We start from the raw sequence: 19,311 nt of genomic DNA, 5'->3' as shown, positions 1-19,311 counted from the left end.
TTGAATCCCAAAAACAAGAGGGGCAGTCCATCCAGGGGGAGAACCAGTCCGCAGAGCTGTCAGCCTCTCCCGCCAGCAAGGAAGACCAAAATGCAGATAGGGAGGGCTCACAAATTAGTGACCAAAAGACATAGATCTTAGTGTAAAGACAAAAAAAGTGGTTTCAACTCATACTCTATGCTGAACAAGCTATAATTAGTTAATAGCCGTCACCTATGAGATGTGCTTCAATGTTTTCCCAGATTAGAATCCATCTTTTCCTCTTTGGATAATTTTTGACACATTGGTACTCGTTTCCTGGTCAGATTTTTACTGACCTTACCATCATTTGCTTTGGAAAAAGTTCCCTGCTATGTAATTATTGTGTGCAAAATGCAAATACAAATATTCCAGATGTTTGTGAAGTGTTGGATTCTGTCATCATGTTAGTCCAGATTGTGCTATTTAGTTTATTTTTTTGTCTAGTTTCGGGCTAATGCCCAAATTTCAAATGTGTATTTTAAGTGATCAAAATAAATGTCAAAAAAATTGTTAGAGGTTTTAAAATAAAGGAAGATAAATTACTTTGTCTGCTTGTAGAATTTCAGATTAATTTAAATTTATGACAGATCTTTAAACACAAATTATATAAGTAATGCCTAAGTTGCCATAAAGTAGTGTCTGTTGATGATAGAAGCTGGTCATCTCACTGCTTCACATCAAAACTACATTTTTTGTACTGTAAAATAGAGAAAACTCTCACTTTGGGAATAAAAAACTTGAAGTGACTAAAGTGATTAAGAGGATCATGTTGAAAAACAGCTGACGGGGTTTAGTGTTTGCATTTATAAGCTATTTATGACTAAAATTTAAATTAGTGTTTTCACAACTGAGTAGGTAAAACTTTCTGGTGTGTTAAAGTTCACCTTCCGGACAAATTTCTGGATTTAATTAGTAAGATAACATATTTTTAGATGTTTTCTGTTCAGGAAGTATGGAGACTGTAAATGTAACAGTTTGTTATAGAGATCAGGGTTCACCTAGGGTTTCTTTACATACAGACGTTACTTTGGATCAGAGATTTGTAACTTCCAAAACTTAAAAAAACATTCAGGTAAATTTCTCACTGACCAGTAGGAGCCATAATGTCTTTGCTTACCCTTTAGAAAAACAATACACTATTTTTATGAATATAAATAAACAATTTTTTTCATAAATGAAAATGAGGGAAAAGTATCTGTTCTAAATATGAAATAATTTAGAACTTTTGATAGAGGCTACCAGACGTATTTTCAAAATAAGTCATCCTGTGACATATAGAATCATTTCAAAGCAGCAGATGTAGTGGTACAGTAGGTAGTGTAATGTGAGCAGTGATTAAAAAAAAATGAAAAAAATATATATATATATCATTTGTGGTGTATCTCACCCAGAAATCAAGCTAAAATGCCAGATTTTTTGCGCATATGGTGCACTTAAAATTCTTGATTTTTGTTAAAAAATAGAAAATCTGCCTTATAATCCACTGCACTTTAAGAAGGAATTCTGGTTGTGCTTACTGACCTCCAATTGATTTTTATAAAGCGTACAAAATGTGTCAACATATTTTAGTACATAGCCTCACAAAGTGATATACTGTACTCCAACTCTTTGTAAGTTAGTTGAATTATGCTTTATGCACCTTGTAGTCCGAAATATGTTACTTTTTAAAAAACAATTTTATTTATCTTTAACCAGAGAGCCACAATGGAAGGGTAAATTGGTGCAGAAAACTCAGGTTCTAAACAAATTGTTACAGAAAACGTGAGATTATGCTCAAGAGTACTGCCTAAAGGTGGGGAAAATTCAAAGGAACTTGGGAGTCAAGCTACACACAAAACAGAACTGGAAATAAACGGTGATTGTGGACCAAAAAAAGTCCAGTTGACTGCGCTTTTTGAGTAAGTTTACATCCTTTAATGGTTGCAACATGATGTGTTGAATCGTCTACAGGTCTGCAGTGGAGAATGGGGTTTTCTATGCAATCATCTGTCAGGACAGCGGTATCGGAGCTGGGGATGAGAATGGAACTTTCTGGAGCTGCTTTTGCAAAGAATAATGCTTCATAAAAATGCACAACAGGATGAACAACACAGCACACCTTCTGCACAACATACAAATGAAATAACAGTGTCTTAAATCGGACTTCATCAGATCTCCTGCAACATCTAATGAAGTCCTTTTATGTCTGCAGGTACTACAATCCCATACTGAGTCTCTACAGCAATCTAACAACTTTAAATTTGATTGATGCACACGAGTGCAACAATCAAATTTCACTTCAAGGATCAAAAGCGTTTACTTTTTAAATTAAATCGATCCAGTTTTAATTACTTCGGTTTGGCCAGCACAGTTTTCCAACTGTGAGCTGAAAAATACAGACTTACCCTCAGTAGATAATTTCAGTCTTTCTATATGATCAGTCACTTTCCCGCCAGGGAAACCATTCTAACTTCACAATCAGTCTCACTATTGGCTTGTTGTGTTTTACAACTCTGACCTTCCAGCATAGAGATAATGGTCTGTAAACTCGCTTGTCTCAGTTCCATGAAAGCACCTCTTTACAGTCAACGTCCTGTGTTGGAACAAAACAACGTCCTTCTTGAACTCAGCGCCTGTTTGCGGCTCTCCCTGACCTGCGCTTGGGCGCTGCTTTCCCTTTCCCTGTGCCGTTCTTCTTTCCTGGACCAGCAGGAGCTTCCTCTTCTTCGTTTGAATTCTCCGCCACCGCGGCCGGTTCTGAGTCTGCCTCCTCCGCGCTGCTACGAAGCAAATCGGCTTCACTCTCTGGCGCCGCAGATGCATAGGGCGAGTTTTCTTCATCCTTGTGATGCGTGCTGAGGGCTTCGTCTGGGCTGCCAGCGCTTAACGCCGAGAAGTCCTGCAGGTTGGAGTCAGTTTCTGCTGGCTGCTTTTCCTTCTGTATTTCTAGTTGGTTAACAGAAATACTAGACTGCAAAGAGTTTCGGTTTGAAGCTACATCTTTTTCAGAACAGTCTGTGGAACTCTGTGTCGCAGGCCCGCCGCTGTCCGCTGCTACACAAGACTTCCTGGAGGATTGACCCCCTTCACCTTTCTGAATCACCAACTCTCTGTAGCTCTGAAAACAGAAGCATAAACACACTTCAATGAGCTTAAAAACGTTTGATTAAACTCCTGAGAGTGAGGGCAAACTCACCCTGAGGTTCTCAAAGTGCTTCAATGATTTGCAGTGGGTGTGTGCAGCCGAGGATTCAAAGTGGTAAAACTTGTTGCAGAGTTTGCAGATGAAACCTGCGACAGGAACTAAAAAACTGGGTCCTGTTGGGACAAAAAATAAATAATCAAACAGAATTAAAAGAAGTCTTAAATTAAGGTAAAAAAAGTTATCTGAAGATTTGACGAACCATAAATGGTGTCAGGATCATACTGTTCATCACTCGAAATGTCATTTAAGGTCACTTCTTTAAGGGACGACCAGCCATCCTGCAAAAGTAGCACGGAACAATTATGGAATAATTCAAGATGAACACTGTTAATGCAGCAGCATATGAAATGCAGATCACCTGTGTGTCTCCTTGATTTCCTTCAGTCTCTCCTTCGCCTCCACTTCCCTCCTCGTTTTCTAATGAAAACTCGTCTGTGTCCAACGCCGTCAGCTTCACTAAGGCGTCACAGCCTTTTTCCTGCAGCTATCAAGAAACGTCGATGAGAAAGGAGATTGAAGTGTGAGATTTTCTGTGTCGAATTTAAAAATGTTAGATTTTTACCTTCTGTCTGTGTCCCTGAGTGTGCAAGTGCTCCAAAAAATGTTGAGATGTCTTGAAGTGTTTCTTACAGACGATGCAGAATGAGACATTTGTTGTAGTAGCAAGCTGTGGAAACAACAGAGTGATCAATTTACTTAAAAAATAAAAAAAGTATTAACAGAATACAAGTTTTTGATGATTACTTTGTGTTCCTCGGAGCATCGGTGCTCCGTGGTACTGCAGGTGAAATGGCTGTGGCATGTTGCACACCATCGCTTTGAATCAGATTTTTTTTCTCTGCAGAATAAACAGAAAAACTATATTCATATACTTCATAGTTGCCATGACAGAAAGAACTAAATTTGAACACAACTGACCCATCTTTGTTTGCTCCCTGAAGAGACTCCTGCACTCGTGGCAGCAAAGTGACCAGACAGGCATTACTCATGTACTGTATCTCCATCATCCTCTGCTGGTGAGAAATGCTGTTCATGTGACTCCTGAAGTTCTGCAAAAATAAATACAACAGAGAATTTAGACTAAACACGAAGGTTATTTGCTTTTTTTTTGTTTGTTCATCCATCCTACTTGCTGGTTGTGGCAGGTGATGCTGCAGAGGTAGCAGTAGAACTTGTTGGAGCCTTCTGCTACTCCTTCATCATCTTCTTCCTGGCTGGCTGGTGAAGCCAAAGAGGTATCTTTGTGCTCTTCTGCTGGTGGATTTACTTTCTGATCCTCCTCGCTGGGCTGACCGGAGGGTGAATTGGCCGACAAACAGCTGTAATCCTGCAGTTAAACCACCATTTACTGATGTGAGGAGCTGTAAGGATTTACTCTATGTTATGACTATTAAAAGAAGCAACGTCTCTTACCTGGTTCTCTATTGTGTCTTCCAGTACTTCAGCAACATCTGATCCTTTGCTGGAGCCAGAATCTTCCTGTGTGGTGCCTGGAAAAAGCATATATATGTTTTGTCAGGTGTTTCTTTGTTATTTTTAAACGTGTGCATTTATTTCCCAAGCTTTACCTTCTGGCTGGACTTCTTCAGCGTTGCTGTTCAACTCCAAATGAGAGGCAGAGGCTGTTTCACCCAAACTTTGTATTTTAGGTTTTTCTGACCTGAAAGAAACATAAAAAACACAAACTTTAACCTTATTTATTTGTCTTAAAGACTAAATAGACATTCAGAATGTGCAACAATAATCTGCCCAAATATTTAATCTACATATAAATATTTTCTGAATACAATTATTTGCTAATGCTAAATCATGATTTGTGTTTGCAGTAGAAAAATTGTAAACAAATATGAGTTTCCTTTTCCTGGATAAAGTTATCACAGTGCTTTCATGGCAAAAATTACCAAAAAAATGTGGGTTGAGACAGCTCCACAATGCAAAATCCCTGTTGTCATGGAGATATGGAAATGACTTGGTTTTGTGCAGAGCATCAGAGCACTGGGTCAAGTTTGAAAATTATAGCACTGACAAAAAAAATAAAAAAGGATTAGGTCTCCAAAACTTTAGGCTAAATAATACATTACTTCGTTTCTTTTTTTTATCTAAATGTGAAATTTTGGTATTAATAGAATAAAGTAGAAAAACTTTATTCATCCTAAGCTGAGAAATTTAAATTTGCCTGCTGGTGCAAAAGAGTCTTTTTTTTAACAGAAGATACAAATAATCTGTAGAAAGTGTTTCATATAAAATGCCAAAAATGACAGTTTCTCATGAAGTGCTCTAAAATATTCAAAGGATTAAATAGAAATTCTTGTATAATCACAAGACAAATATGATTTCATGTTTTGGGACATACATTTTTATACTGTAAAATGTCTTAAAATTATAAATTAAAGTCTCTTTCATAGAACCGTGAGATAGCTTTGTAGTGCAGGGGTCATGAACCGTTTGGTGGTTTACCTTCCCAATCCAACCCTTTAATGTTGAGTGTCAAAAAGGGAAGAATTGCTTTTTTTTTTAGTCTTTGTTGACTTAACCATGGATTTCACCCCATGATCTCAGTCTCAGGACAGACACTCTACTGCTAAACCACTGAGCTGGTAACAAAAATAGTCCAAGTAAATGTGTGGAACAAAACCTAAGGATGTCCCGATCACATAGTTGCAAAGTTTGATCAGAATCTGATCTCTCCTGATCAGATATTCATTTTATTCTCATAATCATGATCAGCACTATATATTTCAAGCTCATTACTACAGATAAATACTCTACAATAAGTCTGTATATTGGGAATGGACCACTGCATTTTATTGCCATAAAGCGCACCAGAATTTGGCACCAATTTGAGGAGGAGGTTCACAAAATAATTCTGTGAAGATGGCAAGACATTCACAGATTAAGACTAATGGGCTCAATATCTTAATAAACGTTTGAACAGACAGCAAGAGTCTCTTGTGTTTTGTCTCACCTCAAAGAACAACCTTCAAATGCGTTTCAAAAGAAGAAAGATTGTGTTTTTTAATTTCTTTTTAATGATAATTGCTTTGTTTGTGCTGCCGACAGAAAGACGGCTGTCAAGGGACCGTCTAAAACAATCTCTCAAAAACAACCAAAATGAATAAATGGTTACATTGATATGAGTCATGAATGTGCATCATTCTATTCCTGCTACAACAACCTGGATTTTTTATTTTTTAGTGGTACATTTGATCCAATACAAAAGGATCAGATCAAGGCTCGGACACTCAAAATAAATGAATTGAACTAAAAAAAAAACCAGATCAGGACATTCCTATCATAAAGTATATATTTTATATTATCACCCACCCTTCTGTCTTCTGTCTTTTCATCAATGGCTCTTTAAGCTGCTCCTCAGAGTTCTGCTCCTCCACCGATGCCACAGAACCATCTGTGGGCAGAAAATGTAAGAAATGTGCAAATTGGTGAACTATTAACTCACACTTCTTTCCTTTATGTGCTTCAGAAGCATTGTGCAGTGCATGTGTGCTCTCCCCCTCGTCTTTCCATTGAGAACATATTTCAGCGCGATGCTGTTGCTTTGCAGCGATACCTGCTTGAGTCTTGTCAGCAGCTTCACTTGTACTGCTCGTCGCAGTAGCAGCAGCAGCAGTAGCAGCTGGCTGGTCATCTGTGCTCCCTCCTGCCATCTGTTCACTGTCCCTCTTCCTGTCTGCGTGGCGAGCTGCAACATCCTGCACATAAACACAACAGAACTCTAAAATATACCCTCAAGAAAGAGACACGCCATTAAAAGTTGGCTCAAATATCATCCATCTGATGATTTCTACTTATCCAATCTCTTTAGAGGTAGATATAATGATTTCAAAGCCAAAATACCTTCCTGAATGTTTAATTTGTTCATTAACTGATAAGAAAAGATTTTAAGTGCCCTTTTTTTTTAAATAAAAACTGTAATTACTGTGGCAGAGATGACAGAGGCTGAGGTGGTGGGGTTGAAGAAGCGAGTGTGTGGGTGGAAGGGTCGTGCAGCTGGGAAGCCCATTATGGGGGACTTGATGGCCATGCCCATGGGAACCGGCCCGAGCAGGGACGACCTGCTTCCTGCAGCGTAGAACTGTCGGAACTGCTGTCCACCCATGCCAAAACTCCGTATGTTGCCTGCATGAAACCAAGGAATGAAAAAACAAATCAGTTCTGTTAGTCAGGAAATATTTTGACTCTGAGCACTTCCACTGAAAAGTATGTGTAAATGTGCGTATGTGAGCATTTTGGGCTTTTATATTCAAAACTCTTGCAGTCACATGTTGCTATGCACATTTGAAAGTCAGTTTGAAGACTCACACAGCAACTGAACATCTACTGAAAGTTAAACCTGTGGAACTTTGACCAATCAGGGACTCATATGAGATGATGGTGATGTATGGGTAGCATCCCTTTCAAAAGACGGAAGAACCAATCATTTCAGAATCGATCATGAAGGAGAAATAAAAAAATTGCAGTTTGTGTCCGGCTGGAATTATATGACATCAAGTCTTTCATATATTGGAATAGAACTGTAGAAAAAAAAACATCTGGAATAAGATTTGGGATTGTACTTTGATATTTTGCACCAAGCCACTTCAAACCATGTGCTAAGAACTTGTTCAATAATGCTACAGTCAAAAATGCAACTGATACAGCACAATGGGGGGCATCAGCTAAATCTTCACGATTTTATGCCACTGTCTGATTTTTGGAAAATTGTCGGTGTTGTCATGAATGTAGATGGTAGCACTCTAGCGTACATTCATGACGACGCCACTGGTGACTGGCGCTGTCCCGAGACATTTGCAGATTGTCCAGTCAGAGCTGCTGCCTGCTGGTGATTCCAGTTGCCACCCTGTGGCATCTCAGTTGTCTCCTTATTTTTGTACTGGTTGCCACAGAAAAAATGTGTAACTTTTTCTCAAAACCTCTGCAACCACTGTGCGGTTTGTAAAAACGCGACTACCCCCTTCCAATTACACGGCTGCCTACCGAATGTGCTGAAAAACTTACATCTAGGTCACCAAGTAGTGACATTTTGGGATACGTGACCGTAGTCTAACCCGCGTTCAACGCATTCTTGGACGCCCTAGAAAAGCCTGGTATGTATGTAGCATAACACCGTACCCTGCATCTGTTGCATCAGCAGAGCGCCCTGCAGCATTGGATTGGGGGCGATGATGGTCGTCTGGTTTGTCTGGCACAGGTTGACCATTCTTGGAGGAGGGGCGGCTTGAGCTTGGACAGGAATTGCTCTGGGAGACAAAAGTCAGATCAAGGGGAAGGACACCTTCAATGAAATCTGCAACCAAAGTTGTGTTTAAAAGCAAAACAAGGTGAGTCCTGCAAACTTGGACTTGTTTGTTATTACACAAATCCGAAATAACAGCAGTTTCATTTGAATGTACAATATTGAAAACATTTTTAAATATCTTTAAGGACTATCTCCAAAGAAAAGCAGTTTGTATAAATGAAATGTAGATAACAATAAAAAACAATAGGTTAAACGAGAAAATAATGGAAGCTGAAGCCAGAAATGGTGTATACATTTGTGTTAAATAAAAGAAAAAATAGCAAGCAAGCAACTTTACTTCAAAACATTAAGATTTAATCACCCTTCAACCAAAAGTTTAGATTTATGTTAAGGATAGTTTACTCCGAAGGCCCCGGTTAATCCCGGGTCTCGAGTACACAGCCTTACCGCTGCGTCTGGTGGTGATGGGCCACATGGTGCGCCGGGGGTGGCTGCGGTGGAGGAGGAGGTGGAGGCTGCTGCTGGAAAAGTTGATGCAAATGCCGCAAGTGTTGCTGAAGCTGTTGTTGCTGCTGCTGCTGATGGATGTGTGGGTTGAACATCACGGACTCTTATATCATCCGTCAAGTTGCCCCAGAGCTTTCAAACTGACCTGCGAGGAGCTGACACCTGCTACTGCATGAAACCCCCTGGAAAAAGTGACCAAGAAAACGCAGATATGATGGTGGATCTTGTTGGCAAAACACCGAAATGTAAACACGGAGTTTTATTGGCAGTGCGCACCTCCTGAGACAACAGGTCGCTCTCATATTTCACATGTAGCTGCGTTAGCAAACATGCTAACCACAATGGGCTAAGCAGTTTATTTTGATTTATTCACACCGCAAATATCTAAAGAAAAAAGCGTGTTTGCAGCGTTTTTAATCGAAAGACTAAATCAAACCTGTTCACTAAAACAAAAACCACAAATAACAGACAAATAATTGGGAACCAGGTGAAAATAGCAACCCCAGCTTTGACATGAACAAAGCTAATCTGACGGTGTTAGAACTGGTTAGCTTAGCATTGCCTTTACAAAGCTTCGTAGATTTGCCCAACCTAAAGAATAAATCCACACTTTACCTTGAGTTCCCTTTGGGTTTAAAGAGGTAAAGCCCCAAACGTTCATATATTATCCAACCGAAGTCATGCCGCAGAGTTTAATCGCCGCGAGACGTGCGCTGGCTGCAACTTGCTAGGAGCAGAAACCCAATCAGCTTCTACTGGTGAACTCTGTCTCCCCCTAGTGTCAAAACACCAGAACACATCTGCATAACAAATTGCTCTAAATAATGTAGTATTTTTCAAAAGTGACAGCTGCTTTGTTGTCATACCACGTATATTTAACTTTTAAAATATAAAAAATATTTATTTGTGTAATTTGCATCCTAAATCAGTATAAGAATTGGCTTTGGTGTCTTGTTCTCTTGCGTAAAAGGACAAAGCAAATGAGGGTAAAGCATAAAAAGGGGTAAAAAAAAATATGAGAAAAAATAAATACAGCATTTAAGCTGGTTTGAAAGCCCTCATGTTTGTGGTTTCATACTCTGATTGGTCAAGCATTCATCAGCGTGATGGCTCAGAGTCTAAAAAGATTGTGTGACAGGTCAGTTGAGATTCTACCATTGATATTCCACCAGCCTGCCTAGAACAGGTCCTGGATGGAGGGAAAATTGGAACCTTTAATCCTCTCCGCAGACCTGATGGTGCTCTGCAGTCTGTCCCTGTAGTATCTGGTACCAGATCCAAACCAGACAATGGAAATTGGATTATTGCAGTGTAAAAGGTGGCCAGCAGGTTCTGAAGGAGATTGAACTTCTTAAGTTGCATACAAAGTAAAACCTTTGCTGGACCCTCTTCTGGGGTGAATCAAAGTGGGAGATGAGATGGTGGGCTCTAGGAACCTATATGAGTCTGTTGAGGAGATTGTTATGTAGAGGGTTGTAAGTGGAGGGAGGTCCTTCCCAAATTTCTCTCATCTCCATCTCCTCTGACCTGTTCGCCCTGCAGGCAAAGAGCAGGTTGTCAAACAGAGGGGTTATGATATTCTTCAGCTGGACCAGCACCAGTCGCTCAAAGGTTTTCATGACCATAGAGGTCAAGGTGGCTGGTCTGTAGTCACTTATATCCTGTAACAGGAGACTGGGATGATGGTGAGTATGAAGCATGAGGGGACCACGCACATCTCCAGGGAACTGTTGAAGATGGGAGCTGGTCAGCACAAACTTTCAGGCAGGATGGGGACACTCCACCAGGTCCTGGAGTCTTCTAGATCTTCTGTTTTTGAAAGTGTTGTCACATGCAAGGGGTCAGGTGTGTGTGGGGTAGATCATTTGGGGATGGTGAGGGAAGAGAAAGGTGTTTTAGTCCTTTCAAACATGAAAAATTAGTTGTCGAAGTTGCCCTCCAATCATCTTTTGATCTATTGTAAAAGCCTTCTGTTTATTTACTTATTATCATTCTAACCGCTGTTTAAACTTGTGGTTGTTGAACTCTGACCTAGATTGAAATCTGCACTGCTGGAGGTTGCACCATCAGACGAGAAGGGAGTGTCCAGGAAGTAGTTGGAGATTGGAAACATAACTGGTCAACTCCTCCTGTTTCTGCAGCAAGAAGATTAAACAGTGTCTTTAACTGCTGACCCCATCCCTCAGTTTTCTTTGAAACCAGGGTGACCAAATAAAAGGTGGAAGTCGTGCAGTCATCTTCAGAGCCGCTTCAGTAGATGGACTGAGGTCGTCTGTATTTGGCTCTACTTGTGAGAAATCGTATACTCTACTCCTGACTCTGTTACATAACGTTGACACGTTCCCAGTAGTTTTTCTTTTAGAACCATGATTATGTCGTTTTTTGCCAAAATTTAAAAACATGTAATTTTCTAGACATAGTTTCTGCAGAGCAGCAGAAGTTCATTAGAAATTCGCCTGTGGGTTGTGGGTAAGCCCTACTTCCCATCATCCATCTTTTTATATGCTCTCCCACTAGCTTACAGCCCATCACAACCACAACCTTTCATTACCGGTGCGACTAAAATGGCGATCAATATTGACATTATCCAAAATTTAAGCTTAATTCCATGAGAAAAATCACACTATGTTTAAAACACCCTTTTCATTGGAGTGCGTCTTTAAATAATGTAGTATTTCTCAGAAATACTCATTCTTATTTAAAAAATGCATTATTTGCATCCTAAAGTCAAACAATTAAAGTTGATCAACTTGAAATAGCATCCTCTGGCAAGAGTTTTTTCCGTGTGACACGTCACATTTGTGTTCTGGAATAGAGAGATAACACGTCACCTAACGGTATACTTGGAGTATTGCAAGGATCTCCTGAGGAAATAAACGAGATCATCCTCCTCCACCTCCCCTGTGGCGCTTGGAGAGGAGTGTGTTGGAGAGAGTCCTGACTACAAGGAAAGCGCGATCAATGAAGAAGGAAACCGATAAGTGACTAAAAGGAAATAATCCAAAGCTTTGTGCGCGAGACCGAAAGAGAAGGAACAAACAAACATATAAACTCGGAGGAAATTCCTCCCTGTGGCCGCGCGAAGATGGGGAACCGGGGAATGGAGGATTTGATTCCGATGGTGAACCGAATGCAAGATGCCTTCACCGCCATCGGGCAAAACGCCAACCTGGACCTGCCGCAGATCGCCGTGGTGGGCGGCCAGAGCGCAGGGAAGAGCTCGGTGCTGGAGAACTTCGTCGGGAAGTAAGTAGCTTTTCCGGGATCCTGGGGATCTGTGAGCGCTCTGGCGCATCACGCAAGCGGCCCAGTCTCTATCCTCCTCACGGACAGGTTCAAATGCACCACAGTCAATGAGTTACAACTGAAAGCAGCGCGTTTTGTTCTTGTTTTGAAAGCTCCTTACATTTATTCTCACTGCACTAGATGGCAGGGAGATTATTTTGTGTGGCCTACATAAATCCCTTGGTGAAGTTCATCTGTTTACTACTGCATGATGCGTTCAGGTGTCACAGAAAATGCTTTTCAATAATTCTACTTATTGGAACTAAAACGTTATTACTAATATATAAATCTGGTACTATAGTAAATCTGTCTATTTGGATGATTTACAGCAGATGCTTGGTGTTTCTGTGATAGGGCTATCATTTTATTGTCCTCTGGCTATGTAAAACTAAAACAAACAAACAAACAAAATAGCATAGGTTTTAGCTGTGCAAGCATCTCCTGCTTTTTTGTGCACTCCAGAAGCTGCTTCTTCTTCTGCTGATGTTGGTACAAAACAGCGCAAAGGAGGGCAAATCTGATCTGTCATGCTGCAGTCCCTCATGACCTTGTGATGAGAGAATGACCACCTGAGCTGGAAGCTCTTCCAGCTCACCCATCCGGCTACCGTTACTTTATTTAGAAAAAAAAAACAAAACATGGGAAGCTGTGAAGCGTTCAATTCCTGTTTCAGTTGTTTCCAGTGCATATTATTTCCAGTTGACTGTGATTCAGCAGTATACTTCCTTCCTGCTTACAGTAGGGAATGTCCACCCTGGCTGTAAGCCAACACCCCCCATCCACCTACCCCATGCATGGCTATTAAATGCTAAAATCTTATTGGAAGGGATGGGGTCCATCTGCACAGTAAGAGGGTAGATGAGATTTGCAACAGATCCCTCAACCGCACAGTTTGACCAAAGTTCACTGCTGCTAATCTCCATCTTAAGTGTGAAAAGGTGATGGATTCCTGCTGTTGACAAGCAACCCCTCCTTTTGGACGTCTATTGATTTACATATCGATAGCATCTTCCGTTAGTGGCAGTAACATTTTATTTAAATATTATGCAAAATAGCATACACAGTTCTCAGAGTTTTTCCATTGTTACTGGCTCTGTTGCTGTTTATTTCAAATTACTCTCAACAAAAAGGTCTTTTCAGGGTTTAATGATTCCTTCACTGCTGTATTGCACATACTCATCTGTAGTCATAGAAACAGGCTATGGCTAATTCTGCATTTCTACCCAGGGAATCCATGGCTTAAGAGAAACCAGATGATTGTTTTCTGAAAAATCTAGCTTTCATGAGTGATTATTATGTGTGATTGTCACCAACTACATGCTTCTTTTGACTACCTCAGACTTTTTCATGTTTTCCTGTCTATGTAATGTAACAAAAAAAACGTATACATTCCTTATAAGAGTGACATCTTTCCTTTACGCGAAGATGCGTTTGCATTTTAAAAATCTTCCTTTTGGTTTTTCCTCAGTCAATCACAAATATTTCAACCACATTTCTGATTTAGAGTTGTTTTGCTGTGTTCTTACAGAGCACGTGGCTTGACAAAAACCCTCACTTTTTAATTTTATTTTAATAGTTTTTGAACAATTATTGCTGTAGAAATTGAGTTAGAGTGGGCTTAGACTAAACTTTATTTAAAGAGGTTTATTGACTTCTTTGTGTTATTACCTTTTCTGGTAGGTGCACAAAATTTTTTTGGATGTATTTTAACATTTTTTATACTTTATGTATTTTTTTATATTTTTGTCACAAATCTTTAAGTTTTGCCTAACTAACTTTATTTTTTTTGAAAACAGCATTGCAAAAAGCATTGCAGCAAAAGCAGCAAGCTAAAAAAATACTGCAGTCTTACTCTGTTCTATCCTCTGGTCACAATATATTGATTTGAAAAGGTTTTTATCAGAAAAAAAAAATACATCACAAGGATCTATATGGGAGCCCAACTATAATGTTTACAAAACCACTAAGCTATTTCTTTAGACTCCCGTGAGTTTAATTATCTCAGACAGATCTGATCTCCAGAGGCAAAAACAGGCGAATCCTTGTGAGCACACACTGGAAGTGGATGAGAAATCTACGTTCTCTTATTAAATGCTGCACATATTTACCCAAGAAAAAACAAAAATCTGGTTAAATTTAGTAGGAAAGAAGTTAGAAGAAAAACAAAACCAAATAGAGGTACAAAAAGTTGTGAAAAACAGTCAAAATGAAAATTTCTGTGAATCAAAGCAGTGGCTATTTTGTGTCTAGACTCAAACTGAGTTGTCTTTAGAGATTAGGATCCTCGAGGCGGACCAAATCCACTTATGACACTGTGTGAAAGGCTCTTATATAAAATAACCTGACATAGTTGTCTATCTGCTTGTTTCACTGGGGCTTAGATTCCCACTGTTCAGTAGGTTTGTGTTGTGACCTGCTTCTTGATACAGACTCACTTTCAGGGGCAGCTTCAGCACCACGGACAGCTCCTGTAAAAAACTGCTGATGTGGAAATCCTTAACAATGAAGCAACATCTGAATGTTAGGACATAAGATCACAAGATTAGAACTACAAATAATATTTATATTTTTTAACACAAGATAGATCAATAATAACTCACATACTTCCTGTGTTTTTTGCAGTAAGGTGTAATTTCAATCTGAATGTTTGGTGCAGGAGACAAACTTTAAAACTGCAATATAATCATTTTAGTCCTCTTCTGCTGCCGTCATTGTTTCTAGTCTAAATCTTGTATACCTGGTGTTGTATTGCAGAACACATAGAGTGCTATAAGTAGGTTTGCATTGAGTCAATGCACATAGCTGTAGTTAAGGAGATGCAAGTGAATTAGCAGAAGATGTGAAGCATAGTTAAGACTTAACGTGAGGCTCTCACACAGTGAAAGATTAATTTTCTTGTCTGCTGAATAATGTTTCTCCCGAGACTTGATGTAAATGTTCTGGCAGTTAATTATTTTGTTCCATTTTCTTCAAAAGACAGAAGAAAATTAAAGTTTTTCTAACTTTATTTTCATTATTGTAAAATTATGTATTTATTAATTTATAACTAGTCTTTTAAAAACATAAACAATTACAAAAGTAAGGTTCATATAAAAAAAGAGCTTCTAAGTGGGCGTCTCTCTTGCTATTTAGTTATAAGGTATACGTTGAACACTAAGTAAATTTACTTTTAAACACTTCCTTAAATAAATGTTTATTCACAAGTTACAGTAAATTTCTTCTTAAAATAAGAGTGGCTTTATGTAAACTGGAGTATTTTACAGTTAGCTTCATCATTTAATGTTTGTTGACTTAATAATTTTCAATGAAAACGGCCGACTAGAAAGTTTTAATTTTTAAAAATAGTTTTGGGTAATTCTTCCGGATTTTTTCAGCAAAAAAGTTAGTCCATAAATGACAAAAAGTAAATCACATGCTATCCCACTTTTAATACTTAAGATTAGAATTTATTCCCTATCATTTTTGTTCCTTTTTAAAGAGAATTCCAAGTTCTGTTTTCTGTGTAGTTACATTATTTTTGCTTAATTTGTAGATTTTCTCAATGTCTAAGCACAAAAAGTTTCCTAAGTTTTCCAAGTAATGTAATATTTTAGAATTTTCGTAACTTTTTGATAAATCCTTCTGACTTTTAAAGATGATATTTTTAGATTTGATACAGTAAATTAAATAAATTATTTTTTTTTATAAATAAATAACTAGTTTACATCAACACCAGCTACACTATTAAATCTAAACTTTCCACTTCCTTTAATTTATAGTTTTTTACCCACAGAATGTCAAATAAAATCCATTTGAACAATTGTGAAATGGTAAATCTGATTCCAAAAACAAATTTAAAATAAAATGAGCTCTAGCAACTCATATAATTAAAATTTCCTGATGAACATTTTTCAGGAAACCCCCTAGGAATTGTGGGAGCTGTAAAAAATCCTAATTGAAGTCCCTTTCAAAGACTGGGGAGGATGATAAAACCTCGTTGAGCAGGAGTGAGGAAACGATGATTAAAACACAGAGAGGGAGCTTTATTTGTTCGGACACTGCTGCAGAGGATTACCACTAATCTCTGTTTGGGCTGTATTCTGCCCTGCAACACATTCTTTCATTGGTTCAGCTCTAATCTCGAACCCGACCCTCCAGTAATTTCAGCTCTCATTGGCTCCACTTTCTGCAGTGGTTTAGTGTTGTGACGTGTTCAGATATGTGTGTTTTAGTACATTATTCATCAACAAAGCCCTTTCTGCTGTGTTTGGCTCTTTCATGGAGCACATTTCCCTGGTTGTGTTTGCTCTGCGCTGTCAGTGCTCGCAATGCTGCACACATCACAGCGTTAGAGGAGGCTCAGACTGTGTCTGGGGATCGGAAGTGTGTCGACACGCATAGCAGGGCGAGCTTAGCTGCGTGCTGACTTTGAGTTTATAGTAGGATGGCTGTGACCAGCAGAACACATTGGCAGTGCTAACAGATTAGTGAGGAAATAGAAGAAATAAAAAATATTAAATTCATCAACACCTCCTTAGTCAGCTGCAAAAATTCTGTTGAAAGAAGTCAAGCTTGACTTCAGAGCAAACACAGCAGTATGTAACTTTCCTAAAATGTTTGTTTTTGTTCTAATACTACCAACTAACACCAGTTCTTACTGGATGTCTGTGCACTTGTGTGCATGTGGTATAAAAATGGAAAATAAAGTAAAAAAAAAAAAAAATCAGGGACAGTAATCTTTCAGGTCCTATGATGGGAAACCAATTTAATATCCATTAGTCAAATGAATCTGCCCATGCTTAGATGAGGTAACGCTGCGTAAATACTGAGTGACCTGCATTAGTGAGTGCAGTCAGCTTCCTCACACACATTTACATACAAGTTTGATTTTTTTTCAGTAATTAATATTATTAAATATACAGAGGTGTTTCCTTTTAAAAAAAAAATAAGCCAGCAGGGGCAGACTTATCATTTGGCAAAGGCCCCCCGATTTGTACATTTAATATAAATGTATGAAATAAACATTATCATTTAAAGACCCAATCTGATCATCTTCTGATTTATTGTAAATGGTAGTGGTCTTTCAATTATGGTTAGTGATGTCATGCGATTATTTATGTATTTATTTTTTTGGGTGATTACATAATCGTAACTTTAATTAATTAATCTAATTAATCTATTTAATTGGAAACATTTTTAACCTAATAATTGCTATAAAAAGCCCAATTTTGAGGTATTTTCATTTAAATTCATGACAATGACCAGGCACGTGCACACATAAGGCCTTAGGGGTGCTTGAGCCCCTTCCCCTTTTTGCCTCCTATCAAAAAGTGCCCGTGTGCATGAGGGTATATTTCAGAAAAACACTCAATATTAGTCCAGGAGTCTGTTTCTACTTTAGCTAGACGACTGAGCGCGGAGCATCAAGTCAGCACACAGATGGTGCAGTGACAGGAAGCTGGGAAGTAGGTACAAAATAAAACACATAGGGGATTTTCATAAAAAAGAACCATATTTATGGTGAGTTCCCAGCTTCCTAACAACAGGTCTGAAACTAAATTAATCTGTTTAATGTATTAAATTTTTGGATTAAAATTGCCTTCTTTAAATTCAGTTTCATTCAGTTTCTCATTTTTTTGTATTAAATCATAACAAAATCTTGTGTTTAGAGGACAGTATGCAAAAGAGAATTTATCCGGATGGAAATATAGAACAATAGTCTCTTTGGGTTCAACTGTCAAAACTAGGAAAATGTGTTTAAACCCAAAATACAGGAAACTGGACTTAGTGGCAGTAATGTAAACACTTAATGAATAAACAAAAAACAGAAAAAAAACCCCACGGAGAAATAAAAAGAGGAAACGCAGATGACCTGACAATTTCAAACTGAAAATCAGACACTTTTATACGCTGAAGACAATTAACAGAATGGAAACAGCTGTAGATAATCAACATGAAACTAAAATGTCTGACAGGAGACGGAATATGACTGAAACACCAACGTAAAATCCTCACATTAACAGTGTGATAATGACATTAAATAATAATTATTTTAGTATTCTGGAGACGAAAGTTGTTGGATCTGTTTGAAATATTACAATTTGTATTATACTTGATTCATGTTGATTCTGCTGCTTCACAATGCCAAAATAAAGAGCCTCCAGTGTTTTAATGCTTTGGATGTTTTCCAAGTCTATGACAATAAATTGTTAACATAAAAATTGACACTTGTATCACCGTCACCAAACCGGGTCATATAGCTGAGTAGTTATTTATTAATAAATTTATAAAAAATGTATATTGTCATGAATTTCTATATTATTTAAAGCATAAAAACACACAAAAAGCATATTTTTGTTGCCCTTCTCCAACTTTGAGCCCCTGCCCCTCAAAAATCTTGTGCACATTCCCTGACAATGACACAGTAAAAGATCAAAGTACAACTTAAAATTCACTTCTATGAAGTCAACCATTACTTTTACACCAGTAAGGGCCATTAAAAAAAGCTCAATTAATTTATAATAATAAACACCTCATCAAGCTTTATCTCTTACATAATAGTTGATAGTAGTGACTTTGTGGGCTTGTTTGCGTTAATTTTGTAAAGAACTACATGACATCACGGCAGCAGTATGTGCTGCATAGCCTATAGTGGTACACAGTCACTTAGAACACGCATTGAGAGAGCATTGTAAAAGGCGTTTTCAGCTGAGTTTGAATAAAATGTTCATGCAAGAGAACAGTTGGATTGTTCTTATATTCTTATACATTTTTTGTATTTGAGAGCATGACAATAGTTATACATTAAAAATTAGATTAACATGATAAAAAACACACACATTTTTCAGTAATTAATGAATTCTGATTAATGTGATAATTTGACGCATCTAATTATGATCACTTTTAGCCAAAATTATCCATCGTGTTCTAAGACAGTTTCTGCACAACAGCAGAAGTTCATTCAAAATTCAACTCTGAGTTGTGTACTGAAGCATTGGCATGGAGTAAGCCTGCCCACATTTCCCATCATCCCATTTAATAAATTGATTTATCCGTTAACAAGTTGATGCATCGGAAT

The 19,311-nt window shown here is 38.2% G+C and overlaps 3 protein-coding genes across 8 annotated transcripts in view; 2 read left to right on the top strand and 1 right to left on the bottom strand.

The window, feature by feature from the left end:
• lg12h9orf16 (linkage group 12 C9orf16 homolog) overlaps positions 1-564 on the top strand; it is a 2,316-nt gene extending 1,752 nt beyond the window's left edge. The window contains exon 3 of the mRNA XM_024298822.2: positions 1-564. Coding sequence (XP_024154590.1) covers positions 1-134 — 134 coding nt within the window. The 3' untranslated portion in view covers positions 135-564.
• A 1,348-nt stretch (positions 565-1,912) lies between these two features.
• ciz1a (cdkn1a interacting zinc finger protein 1a) lies at positions 1,913-9,740 on the bottom strand. The gene is made up of 16 exons (XM_024298821.2): positions 9,585-9,740; positions 8,910-9,151; positions 8,336-8,463; positions 7,143-7,342; positions 6,774-6,915; positions 6,530-6,611; positions 4,774-4,865; positions 4,619-4,695; positions 4,335-4,532; positions 4,124-4,254; positions 3,950-4,043; positions 3,768-3,872; positions 3,564-3,689; positions 3,405-3,483; positions 3,197-3,318; positions 1,913-3,118 (listed from the first exon to the last, which is right to left on the bottom strand). The coding sequence occupies exons 2-16, from the start codon at positions 9,062-9,064 to the stop codon at positions 2,627-2,629; spliced, it is 2,223 nt and encodes a 740-aa protein (XP_024154589.1). The 5' UTR covers positions 9,065-9,151; positions 9,585-9,740; the 3' UTR covers positions 1,913-2,626.
• A 2,085-nt stretch (positions 9,741-11,825) lies between these two features.
• The window catches only part of dnm1a (dynamin 1a), a 55,295-nt gene continuing 47,809 nt past the window's right edge, over positions 11,826-19,311 (top strand). For all 6 annotated transcript variants that reach the window (XM_024298818.2, XM_024298813.2, XM_024298817.2 and 3 more), the window contains exon 1: positions 11,826-12,215. In XM_024298818.2, coding sequence (XP_024154586.1) covers positions 12,055-12,215 — 161 coding nt within the window. In that variant the 5' untranslated portion in view covers positions 11,826-12,054. The remainder of the gene's footprint in view (positions 12,216-19,311) is intronic.

The sequence above is a fragment of the Oryzias melastigma genome, linkage group LG12 (assembly GCF_002922805.2).
Source record: "Oryzias melastigma strain HK-1 linkage group LG12, ASM292280v2, whole genome shotgun sequence".
NCBI lineage: Eukaryota > Metazoa > Chordata > Actinopteri > Beloniformes > Adrianichthyidae > Oryzias > Oryzias melastigma.
The sequence above is the reverse complement of the archived record's forward strand: the minus strand, read 5'-3'. Positions and strand labels throughout refer to the sequence as shown.

Excerpts from the sequence above, each read along its gene's own strand:
- ciz1a (XM_024298821.2), bottom strand. The coding sequence starts at position 9,064 with ATGTTCAACCCACACATCCATCAGCAGCAGCAGCAACAACAGCTTCAG. Across the intron at positions 4,696-4,773 it reads TGAAGAAGTCCAGCCAGAAG|GCACCACACAGGAAGATTCT; the intron begins GTAAAGCTTGGG and ends TGCTTTTTCCAG. Across the intron at positions 4,533-4,618 it reads AAGACACAATAGAGAACCAG|GATTACAGCTGTTTGTCGGC; the intron begins GTAAGAGACGTT and ends GTTTAACTGCAG.